Below are 12,558 nucleotides of genomic sequence, written 5' to 3'. Positions count from 1 at the left end.
ATTTTCTCTTCATTGAAAATGTAATTTTTTGAGGCTTAGAATTCTCTTGGATTGCTTGTTCTAGTTCAAAATCTTCCACCCATATAGCTTCAAAATCTTGCGTGCTTATCATTGTCTTTCTTCTTCAAACCTTCCACCCATATAGCTTCATTACCCTGCAATGTTTCTTTTTGTTTACTTGGACTAGATTATTCTCAGATTCAGTAAAGAAAGCCATATAATTTACAGATAAGAGAATAGCACACAACATAGTTGGTATATGAATGCTTGCATTACCTTTTTTTTATCAGTCATAATTTCATGGTCTCAGTGTTTGCATCAAAAAAGATATGACCAAGCTCAACATATATCTTACGACCCCAGTTACATGGTCATTGTCATTCTGCAATATCTCCCATTCCTTCTCTATGAAAGTACTACATGGGATATCTTCAGCTTCCTCATTACCCAAAACACATTATAAACTCACAAAGTCACCTGATACAAAAGTATCACGAGAGAGAAAATCTTTGTATATAACCAGCTAGATACTTCTCTGGTGCAAATATTTTGTTTTTCTGTTTTTTCATGCTTCTCAGTTTAGTCGTGATGAATGTCCACTTCACCAATTCATTCTTCTTACTCTCTTGAACTTTTCTAATACAAGAGGCTGTTGCTGGAGGTTTCCATGTGCTTCGTTTTGCAAGAGTTTTGGCAACATTGGCTTCAATCTTGACATTGTTGATGCAATCAAAACAATAAAAGCAATAGCTATATAAATGACAATAATTCTGGAGAAATGAATTCGATGACCCAATTGGGGTTTCGAAAGATAGATGATGCCAAGCAGATTTGATGCAGAGAAGACGGGGGTCGAGGCAGTCCACAACATTTCCTTCCCAAAGCCTTAAAACGCCGCTGTATTCATCAATACCCACTGCATCTTCTCCATCCGTGCCCTCGAGTATCTTCCATTTCCCATGAGTCTGAGGCACTACAATTCCATAAATCAGAGCATGCACTCAAGTATCCCACAACAGCATGAAGCATCAGAATTCCAAGGACTCATCGAAAAAGAAAAAACTATTAAAAAGAGCAACGAACTGTACCTAGAGATGATGAAATAATTGACTTTTTCAAAATACCATCTCTTTAGATGGTATTCATTTATATTGAATTTCAAGTGTAAAATTTTTTTTCTAATAATCCTAAATATTTATTGATAAATACTATTGATGAAATCCCAATTTTTCAATAAGGGGGGATTTAATAAGATTTATACAAATGATAAGTCCAATAACTATGGATTTGTAAAAAGTTTTATGAATACTAAATCCAATAAGGCAAGATTTGCTAAAAATCCAGAATTCTTCCAAATATCTATTCCAATAAGCCCCACAAAATTTATAAAAAAAACGGATGGAATAGAAGCAATGATAAAAAGATCAACAAAGAGATTAGATAATCTTTATTTGGGATCTGTCAGTTCAACCAAAGATTTCTAGAGAATCCTCTATTGAAATCTGCTTCTTGATTGATGAATCTAATCGAAGTAATACAAGAGATAGATAATATTATTCTCCAAAACACAAAGCTATTTATTGATCAAATCAAAACTGGATATAAATTTAGGCTTGAATGCCTATTAGTAAACTAATGAATAATATATATATTTGAATAGTTTTCAAATATCTTGATGTATCAAAAACTGTATAAAGTTCTGTTATATCAAAAATACTTATTTGAAACTGAAGTTTTCTAACAAAATATCTGGTGCTATTTTAAATATGCCCATGATAAAAACTCTAAAATATCATAAAGTTAAGTGTTCAAATATAAATAAAATTATTACTTTGAACTTTAGTGTATTTCTTTACAAAATCTAACTTTTGAAATGTGGTGATGGTTAAGAATAATTATACTTTTGGTTCTTATTTGCATCCTTATTCTATCACTTTGGGTTTCTATAGTCCGAGTCGAGTATTTACTTACGTATCATGATTAATTTTATGAAATTTTGTAACTGAAGTTGCAATCAAATCCTTACAAAAAGATATGTATATATATATATATATATATATATATATATGTCTAGAAATTTCTTCCATATCTATATCACTTGGTTCCAAATGTGGTCACGAGCAAACTTAGTTTCTGTCCACAAACTATTAAGCATCAGGATGGAATATGCCAGCAACATTTGGAATGGGGACACATCATCTATTTGCGAATTTATTTTAGCCGACACCAAACAAAAAGCCAAACGATTGTCGATTATGTTTTTTTTTTCTTTTTGGTCATCTGCGAATGTGTATTAATCACCAAAGGTAAACAATATCAAGAGTCCAACTTCAAACCATCAAAGACATAGATGGTTTGGTCTGAATGAAACACATAACCGATAGGACACAGAAAAGAAAAAAAAACAACGACTCAAATAACCAAGAGAGCAGCATAAAACCCAACCGATTCTATCTAACGAAAGATTCATATACCTAAACACAGATCCGATTGTAGATTATGTTTAGTCTGATGAAAAAATCATCAATTTTTTTTAAAAAATTTACTCTCACATTACATTTTCTTTCAACATCACCTGAACTCCTAAATTGAAAGTGTGTTTTTTGGTGGTCAACTATTTTTTCTAGCTTAAGTGGTTAACTTTTTATTGTTTAATATATTTCTAATTTAAATAAGTACAAAATCCAAATAAAACACCAGTAAAGAAAAAACAATTCTGCAATATTTTGAGAATACATATATATATATCCTAGTTACTTATTAGAATGAAAAATTAAGGATTTATTAACCAAATTGTATATTTCATATTTATAAAAAAACAAACTTTTTTTTTTGGTAAAATGTTAATATATATAATAAAAAAAAACTTCACAAAGAAGAATATAATAAATTGTAACTTCATCATATGTGTCATTCTACTGACTGGTTTATCGTATATTTTACATTTATCATATTGCTTAATTTATCTTCGAACTCAAATAAATATCGATAGCAACATCCGAAGTCACCTCGGGCCAGCTCGTTTTCTTCCAGCAGTTTCGTCTTACTTCAGTTTGTAAGTATTTTTTGTGTGTGTTTTAAAAGAATTTGCGTGTCGAGTCTCCGCATCCATTAAAGTAAATACTGATATGACTTGTCTGGCAACGTTACTGATTGTGCCAAATGTGTTTCAAAAAAAAAAAAAGGGATCATTATTTGTGGCTAACGAAGGAGACTTTTTATTCCTCATCAATCAAACGGATTGTAAAAAGATTTGGTTTACTTTTTGAACATAAATTTCTTTTTTGAAAACTGAACATGTGGATATGATGAGTGTGTCAATCCCTGCTTTAATTACATATTTTAGTCATAAAAGATGAAAACTGTATACAAATAAGTTTTTTGTTTTAGAAAAATCTAGCAAAGAAAAAACTGTTTCGATACACTATCTTATTAATTATTATTCATATTAGGGACATTACCTCCGCGCAAGCGCGACGTTATATACAGAATTCTAGTTTCATTTTAATATTTGCTAAGATTATTGTAGTTGTGAATTTTGCGTTTTGGTTTATCATTGTTTTTCAAGTTTTTATTATTATAGAGTTAGAGTTGTGATGATGAACTATGTAGGCATTGTTCTCCACTTATGAATGACTAAACTGTGTTGGTAATATAAATTGATATAGTTCGTGGTGTTGCTTATTGTGTCACTGAAACTTATTGTTTGTTTGTCTTTTTAATTTATTTATTGTACTGTTGAGAGTACATAAATTATATTAAGGTTGTTAAGGTACTTTTTGTTTTTGGATATTTTTTCTCCAGTTTAGTTGTGTAAGTTGTGTGTATTAAGTAATAATTTTTATTATCCTTATTATGTTTGTTATATGTTTTCATTTTATTTTTAAAGTTATTGTTTTACCGGACTTTTAAAAGAAATACATGAAAACTTGTAAAATAACTATAAAATCAAAACGAGTGACAATTCTGAGTATTTGAGCCTTAACAGGTTTTAAGCGAATTTATATATTTCTCATAAGAAGACAATAGCATTAGTCTGTTGACATTGTACGTGTAAGCATATTTTCATAAGACAAGAGGACTGAGCAGGTGAAGATGTTGTTATCACCTTTGTGTCTGTCGGAATTGTCTCTTGTATCTCTTGGTGTGGCTGTGTTTGTTTCTCTTTTATTTGATGGGTATTATGTAAACAAAAATCATTATTATTTGTATTTATCAAAGTTCGTAACTTATTACGTTTTTTTTTGTTTTGGTAATTTCACTGATCTTGGTTGTTATCTCCGTCTTCTTCGTAAGCATCTGTGAAAGTAAGTTTATAACTTGTTAAATAGTTGGTCGTATAGATTGTATTTGTTTAGCTGACTCGATGTATGTATCGTTGAGTTTTAGTTGATGTAATTGGTTTGGTATATTTGTTTTAAAGTTTATTTGTAAGATTAGACAAAAAAAAAGAGAAGTGATCATTAATGATTCGTTTTTTTTTGTTCTAGTTTTTGGTGTTTTGATTGTTTGGGTAGTTGTGGTTTCTTTTAAGCCGTAAAATAAAGTTTTGTGTAAAATTAATTTGATAAATAATGGAGATAAATAGACGACCACAGATCTTGGGTATACAATATTTTTGATTATTGATGTCAGCACAATATAGACAATTGTTTAAAAGGAATTGTGTGTTGATTGTTTCTTACGGATCAATGAAGAGACAGATAATGACTCGAGTTGTTTCTTTGGTGAGGTCAGAGCCTTGGACAAAACAGATTTACCCAACCACATCTGCGAGTTTAAATATCAGTTATGATATCAAAACATAATATAAACCCAGATGCAATATGATAATATACCTGTGAGTTTTAGGTTTATGTTCGCAATCACTTGAAGATTGTCGAACAATCTAATCATGACGGGAGATTTATCTCAGGAGCACCCGTGATGACTTTATCAATAATGGTTGGTGAGATTAAACGAATGAGGAATGGATGATCAGTTATCTTGTACATGCTTGAGCACTTAATAACCTCAAAACGATCTACTTTCACAATGGAACCGACTTTCAAAGATGACATGTAATGATTAGCACGTCCGGCACCATGAATCACGAAATCTGCAAATAATATTATTCAACAAAGAATCATAAAATCAATTAAAAACAATTATGTTAAATAAGTGTGATAGATCAAAGATCAACTTACCTTTTCATCAAGGAAGAGAACCGTGATTCCCATTAATTCACTGTATTTCTTGAAGTTCAGAGAATCCCAGAAGCGGAAGAAGTCAGAGGCTATGTTCTGACTACTACGACCAAGACAGAGAGACTCGAAGGTTGAGTGACGGACGCCGGCGACGCCAGTTTGAAAAACTGGAGAGGCAGAGAGAGACATTTTCTAGAAGATGGTTAAACCTAAGAGGAATCAATAAGTTTTGTGGAGATGCAGATTGAGTTCATCAAAGATGAAAATCATATATATAAGGTTTACAGAGGGGTTACAAATCAGGAACATTTATGATCAAGCGATTTAAGATGGAGAGATGAAGAGTTCACCGGTGAAAAAATAGATTACAAACATATACACAGTGCACTTTTGTAACTTAGACTTGTCTGAGACAATGATGAAAAGAACCATAACTCATGTTAAATGATGGCAATTTACAATATGGAAAAACTATAATTGTTGCAAACTTGAGTTTTTTTTTCTTATAATGTGATATATCTCATTTAAATATGAAACTCATAATATACTTGTAGATCCGACCCTCAGAGGAAGCCGACGAAGCAAGGACTTCCGACCTTCATATATATATATATATTAGTTTTTGGTATCAATGTACAAAATATACTTTAGTTTAGTGGTATATATGTTGGTGTTTATATCTCAATAACCCGGATTCAGACCATGTAATTGACACTTTTTCGTAGTTTTTAAAAATGGGATCTACAAAATGTTGACGTGGCGCGTTGAGGACTGAGCAAAGTGCCTCGTAATAACGTAGATTGTTAAAGTACAAGTTGGTATAGTTTGTATCGCACATGTGTCTCGTGATCTCAACCAACCAGCCTATTATCTAGCATAACAAGGACCACTGTACAATTGTTGTTTACTCAAGCTACGCTTTACCTCCAAACTGGTTAACACTTAACACTAACACTATATTATAAAGTAAAGTATAAGTCAGATTAAAATACACTATCTTATTTCGATAAATTTCTAAGTACACGCAGAAAAATCCCAGCAACGTAACCAATGATTAAACCGCTAAATATATAGAAAACTTAAAATCATCTAAACTCTCTAAAATTTAACATAAAACTAACTATTTTATTTACTATAGTGTTACCAAATTAAAATAACATCCTTTTATATCATTTAGTTGATATTTTAAATTGATATACATAAATTAAGCAATTGCTAATTTTATAAACTTTATCTTGATTACATAAGATAATTAAATATAATTAAAAATTGCAGTATTATGTAGTTGGTCATAAATACCTATTTTGCAATACTTTTTAAAAACATCAAATAAACTGAAATAGAGGAAGAGTAATAACGTGTATATCAGATTATATACAAATCAAAGTTGCATTTAACCTATATCATCAAATTTGCTAAATGAATCTAATGTAAGTTTTGCAGAAAATTTGATAAAAATTAATTGTTATTACCATGTTGAAAAGTCAACACAATGTTCTGTAATAAAAGCAGGACAAAAGACTCGCCGCTTGAGAAGCTGTGGCACAAGACAAGAGAGGGAAAAGCGAAAAAAAAAAGAAAAGAAAAGAAAAAACTCGTGCAACATGGCTGAACCAACTCAGCCGCTTCTGAACGATTCAAACTCGTCACCGCCGAGATCCCTCGACGATACGATCGAGAGGTACATTGGAAGCTTTGGGTGGGCCCAGTTCCTCCAGGCCACATTAGTCTCCTTCTCCGGAGTTTTCGACGCTCAACAGACATTCATCTCCGTCTTCACAGACTTCGAACCCAAATGGCACTGCACCGAGTCGTTCTGTCACGACTCCATCTCCAACATCTGCATCCTCCCCAAAACCTCTTGGTCCTGGGACTTCCCTCCTCACGTCTCCGTCATCTCCGAGTGGGGTCTCCAATGCTCAGGCTCGTTCGTCAAAGGCTTGCCGGAGAGTTCCTTCTTCGTCGGGTGTTTAATCGGAGGTTTGATTCTCTCTACGTTAGCAGACTCTTCTCTCGGTCGTAAGAACATGCTGTTTCTCTCCTGTCTCTTGATGTCGATATCAACGATGCTTACTGTTTTCTCGCCGAACATCTGGGTTTACGCTTTTCTCCGGTTCGTTAACGGTTTTGGTCGAGCGACGATCGGGACGTGTGCGCTTGTTCTCTCGACGGAGCTTGTCGGGAAGAGGTGGCGAGGACGTGTCGGGATCATGAGCTTCTTCGGCTTCATGCTTGGCTTCTTGTCTCTCCCTGCCATGGCTTATATGAATAGAGGGAACTCGTGGAGGATACTCTACATCTGGACCTCCGTTCCGACCATAATCTACTGTGTTCTGGTTCGGTACTTCGTCTGCGAGTCTCCGAGGTGGCTGTTCGTTAGAGGTCGTAGAGAGGAAGCCATTTCGATTCTCAAGAGAGTTGCTTCGATTCCTTTGAGTGATGGTACCATGAGCTTTTCGAGCTTACCAACTGAGGAGGAGGAAGACGGGAAGCCTAGTGTTAACATCTACGCGGCCATGAAGGTGTTGGTGGAAAAGAGATGGGCACTTAGGAGATTAACCGCGGTTATGGCGGTTGCGTTTGGGATCGGTTTGGTCTACTACGGGATGCCTTTAGCGTTATCCAATCTCGATTTCAACGTTTATATGAGTGCAGCGTTTAACGCGTTGATGGATTTGCCAGCGAACCTCATAACGCTTTTCCTCGTGGACAAACTCAGCAGGAGAAACGCACTCATCGGATTTACGGCCTTAGGAGGTGTCTCGAGCGTTCTCATATTCGCGTTACAGAATATGAGAATAGGGAGCCACGGGGCGTTACAATTGGTATTAGAGCTGATCTCTTACTTTTGCGCGTGTTCGGCTTTTAACATTGAGATGATATACACAATCGAGTTGTTTCCGACATGCGTGAGGAACTCGGCGATCGCAATGACGAGACAGGCATTGGTGCTTGGTGGGGTCTTCAGCCCGATTATGGTGGCGGCTGGTCGAAAAAACGGGTTCTGGTCGTTCGGGTTGTTCGGTTTGGCTATAGGTTTGCTTGGACTGTTTGCGGTCGCGTTGCCAGAGACTAGAGGGAGTGATCTATGCGACACTATGGACGAGGAAGAGTGCAAAGATCGGCAGGGTAACAATGATATCATCAGTAGTGTGATTGCATGATATGAATATGATGAAGATTTTTGAATGCATGTAATGTAGATTTAATTATAAGCACATCATTGTCGTTTTATGTATTATCTAACTTTAATGTTAATGGAAGATGTACGAGTTATTCGAAATGATTTTCTATGATCTTCGTTCCAACTTCCAATCCTGGGATGAATACTAGTAACCGTAGTTGTTGGTAGTAGTTGGCTATGTTAGTAATAGTGAATGCGAAGAACACAAACCATACATTGTCGTACGCTTGTTGGTAGTGGTAGATATGCTTTCGTTGGTTTTAAATGTCGAAAATCTATTATACTATAAAAAAATCTTCTTTCATATGTCAACTTAATTTAGAAATATCCAAGATATAAGAAATTGTACTTTTTGTCATTCATTATGAATTCGAGTGTGTTTTACGTATATTCGTTGCATATGTATTCATAAACAGGGTAACTTTCATATGTAATAAAAATCAATCTATATAAAAACCAAAAAAAAAAGAAATAGATGTGTGTTGAAGGTTTTAAGCCTTGTGGCTCATAACCGTTGATGTAGGCATTGCGCATTAATGATATGAATTTGTATCTGAGGTACAGTGTATGCACGGTAGTGTAAGCTGGGAGAGTATTGCACAGTTGGAAGAAGAATACAGTAAGTAAGCGTTGTGGGTGGCCTCATTCTTCCCATATGGGGAACCATTGAGAATACTATTTCCAAACAAGTAAATCTTTGCTAAATTTATCTAATACTCTGTTTTAGTTTTGTCAAGAAAACTTAACAGTGCTTTCGTTTTGTTTCAGGCACGTCAAAGTCACAAGAGAATCGGAGTTACACGAATAGAGACTACAACGGATAATCAGATAATAGTGGTATACTCTCTATCCCAAATGCAGCTGTAGAAACTGTATTACAAGGTATTATCACAAAAACTTTTCTCATGTAGTTTCCATCTTGAGTATATCTTGAATGATTACTTTGGCGATTGATTAGTGTCGCTTTGTTTTCTTGCAGATTTAGCATGGGTTCAGGAGATAGATGATTGAGACAAAAACAGTATTTCTTGTCCTATTTGTAAGAAGAAGACATACACCAAGTCCAACCCTCCAAGCTCTGCAACCAAGTTCCTCCATGCCGATTCGTATTTTTATTTATTTATTGTTAAATTAAAGGAAAAAGGAAATAAAGATTGGCAAGACCGTCTAAGTTATTTTATCAATTCTTTGATAATTCTGAACTTTAGGCTTAATATTTTTTTTCTTACTCTTAGTATCAGGCTTGTGTATATCACATGGTAAATTGGCAAGAAGATGTAAGATTATATTATCTAACAAGAAACTTCCTCTGCTTTGGTCTTAAACGTTTCCTTAGTGGACATATATGATATATGCATGTCCAAAACATACAAAGTTAAGAAGTTAAAAGAATATTTTTCTCAGCAAGCACAGTTCTCAGAAATAAATTTGAGAATTTAATAAAAATAGGTAAAAAATTTAAAAGAACCAATGGACAATGAACGCTTGACATTCAAATCAAAGTTACAATAACATAACAACAAAGAAATCACATAACTTATTCAACACGTAACTCCACATACTTTGTTGAGTACCAACCCTTAACAAATAAACGGAGCATTCACATACTTATCGCTACAATACAGCCCCGGTCGTTGAGCATAGCCCTGTTTCTTAAGAAGCTTTCTTGCTTTCATAACAAGTTCCTTGTATGTAATCTCACCTTTTGTCTCCCCAAGTATGATCTGCACAGCATTACTAAATGCTCCATAAGCCAGTTCAGGTTTCCCCACAGGACTCGCATCTGCAGATGTTTGATCGGTTTGACAACCACTTATTAGAATACCATTATCCGCAAGAGAACCATTGCTTGCACCTGCATAGACCTCTTGCTTTCTCTCCACATGTGTCTTCATCGCAGGCTTCGCATACTCTTCATCATTGTTCAGCTTGTGTTCAAGAAACTCTTGAGCTAGTTTCCCAACCATTCCCAATATTCCACCTTCACTTTTACCTTCTTTTAGCTTCGTTAGAAGCACTTTCATGAACTTCTTCACCTTTGGAGAAGCATCTTCTCCAAACACATTGAAAAGTGTTGGTCTGATTTTGCCAACTTCGATATCATTGTTCCCGGTGTCGTGCTTGAGGATATCGATTAGGGTTTGTAGAGGCAAAGATTTGTTCACAACATGGACTTTTTCATCATTGTCTAGTTCAACCTCTTTAACCTTGGCTTCTTGTTTCTCATCTTTGTGGTGAGGAATGTGGATCCCTTTAGTTTCAAATGCTTCTTCTACAGCCTCAATCACCAAGTCTTTGATTCCAAATCTTGAAGAGGTTCCAGAGTCTTTCTTTGACTTCTTCTTATCTTTCTTATCCTTTTTATCCTTCTTATCATTTTTATCTTTCTTATCCTTCTTTGTGCTCTCTCCTATCTGCTCCTTAGCTTCATCAATGAGACCACCACTGTGACAAGAGTCTGAGATGATTGTAATCTGTGCATCTTTTGGCACCTTCTCCACAAGCTCCCTGAACTCATCATCTGAGAATAGAATCCCCACAAAGAATATTCATATGAAAAAGAGTGAATCTGAAGCTACTTGCAAAATATCTTCTTGAGCTGAAGGAAAAATTGATGAGAAATGCATTTGATTTTTTTTTAATTACTTAGGAGATTTTGAATCTTTAATTGGTACATTACTTAGGGCGAGATTCAGACTGTGTAATTTTTTTTTGTATTTGACTTTAACCAAATAAAAATATCAAAACCATGCTTCAGTTCAACCAGATCCCAACCTAAGATTGAATCTGAAACCCTAAACAATTTATTCCTTTAATCTGATAAATTCGAGAATACTTCGATCTCAAGAAAGATAATTTTCATGAAGCAAAACCATTTCTCAACATATATAACCGATCAAATTGGTAGTAAAAGGTTCTATTCGACCAAGAAAGAACAGAGTAAAGTCAACAACAAACTAGTTTTGTCACTTACCGGTAATGAGATTCATATCGCAAGGAACAATACACTCATCATAACCAGTATCATCATCTTCACCTGTCTCAGCCGGCAACCTCGTCCCATGTCCACTGTAATGAACAACGAGAACATCGCCAGATCTAGCCGACTCAACTAGATTCAACAACGCACGTCGGATGTTCTTGCCTGTAGGTTTGGTGGAAGAGTTGTCGGTATCGATCAGCTCAGTGATGTTTCTCTCGGAGAAACCGAACCGATCGACTAGGCACTTGTGCATCCTCTTAACATCGTTGACGCAGCCTCGTAGCTCCGCCTTGGTTCCAGGGTAGTTGATTCCGATCAATACTGCTTTCTTCGCCATCGATGATACCTCAAAAGGTCCGCTTCACAAAATAATTTTGTTTTTGATTTTGATCGTGAGCTGTTTTTCCTTTTTTAAAGATAATGATCGTGAGCTGTTACAATACTTCTCGTCGTTCTTCATGGTTTTATAGTAACGTTTATTGCTTTTTCTTTGGTCAAGATACTAATGTTGATTACTATTATAAATTAAAGAAGCCTTTAATTAATAACGTTCCATAAAAGAATAAAGATAGCTTTTATCAAATTTTTAATATGAAATATTATTTATTTAATCACGATTCCATTCCATATATACTCGCTTTGTTTCTAAGAGATAAATGTTCTTAAAAAATATTATTTCAAAAAATATATGTTTTATTTTTACTAAATATGTTTTATTAGTTAATAATGATAAATTACAAAATTCAAAAACGTATTTTTAAGTCTTTGTTGGTGTAAATAATTGGAAATTGATAAACATAAAATAATTGATTTAATAACAAAATTTAATATGTGTAAAAACATATAAACTTTCATCATTTAGGAACACATGAAGTATTATATTACGTAAATTAGTGTTATAATGTAATTAATTATAACATATTTGAGATATAAACTATATTTTAATTATTCAAATATATCCAAAATGCCACCAATATTATATTGGTTTAACCGTTTAGAGAAGAAAAGGAAACGTCCATGGCTTTGTTCTTTCTTCCAAATAAAAAGCTTAAAACGTACAAACATTGTATAGATTGTGAGAAATGGTATGGCAAGACTTTTACGCATCTTAATTGTGAGAAATAAATAATTGGGAATGCTTGGCTTGTTGTTGTTGTGTACACCATCTCTTGTAGGCACGAGCAATTCCATGTTATATCATTGAT

At 34.2% G+C, this 12,558-nt stretch overlaps 2 protein-coding genes across 2 annotated transcripts; one reads left to right on the top strand and one right to left on the bottom strand.

Moving 5' to 3' along the window:
• Positions 1-6,703: 6,703 nt before the first annotated feature.
• LOC125597835 (organic cation/carnitine transporter 2-like) lies at positions 6,704-8,469 on the top strand. Its single transcript, XM_048772358.1, has one exon. It carries the CDS (start codon positions 6,791-6,793, stop codon positions 8,348-8,350), a length of 1,560 nt encoding a protein of 519 aa, XP_048628315.1. The 5' UTR covers positions 6,704-6,790; the 3' UTR covers positions 8,351-8,469.
• Positions 8,470-9,841: 1,372 nt separating this feature from the next.
• On the bottom strand, positions 9,842-11,800 carry LOC106377383 (metacaspase-5). Its single transcript, XM_048772359.1, has 2 exons — positions 11,345-11,800; positions 9,842-10,891 (listed from the first exon to the last, which is right to left on the bottom strand). The coding sequence occupies exons 1-2, from the start codon at positions 11,688-11,690 to the stop codon at positions 9,951-9,953; spliced, it is 1,287 nt and encodes a 428-aa protein (XP_048628316.1). The 5' UTR covers positions 11,691-11,800; the 3' UTR covers positions 9,842-9,950.
• Between the last annotated feature and the right edge of the window lie 758 nt (positions 11,801-12,558).

Source organism: Brassica napus, unplaced genomic scaffold (assembly GCF_020379485.1).
Source record: "Brassica napus cultivar Da-Ae unplaced genomic scaffold, Da-Ae ScsIHWf_1545;HRSCAF=2147, whole genome shotgun sequence".
Lineage (NCBI taxonomy): Eukaryota > Viridiplantae > Streptophyta > Magnoliopsida > Brassicales > Brassicaceae > Brassica > Brassica napus.
The sequence above is the reverse complement of the archived record's forward strand: the minus strand, read 5'-3'. Positions and strand labels throughout refer to the sequence as shown.

What these genes read in the sequence shown, in the direction of transcription:
- LOC125597835 (XM_048772358.1), top strand. Translation starts at nt 6,791, where the DNA reads ATGGCTGAACCAACTCAGCCGCTTCTGAACGATTCAAACTCGTCACCG.
- LOC106377383 (XM_048772359.1), bottom strand. Translation starts at nt 11,690, where the DNA reads ATGGCGAAGAAAGCAGTATTGATCGGAATCAACTACCCTGGAACCAAG. An exon ending in CGATATGAATCTCATTACCG is followed by an intron (nt 10,892 to 11,344) that starts GTAAGTGACAAA and finishes TTCTATTCTCAG; the next exon opens with ATGATGAGTTCAGGGAGCTT.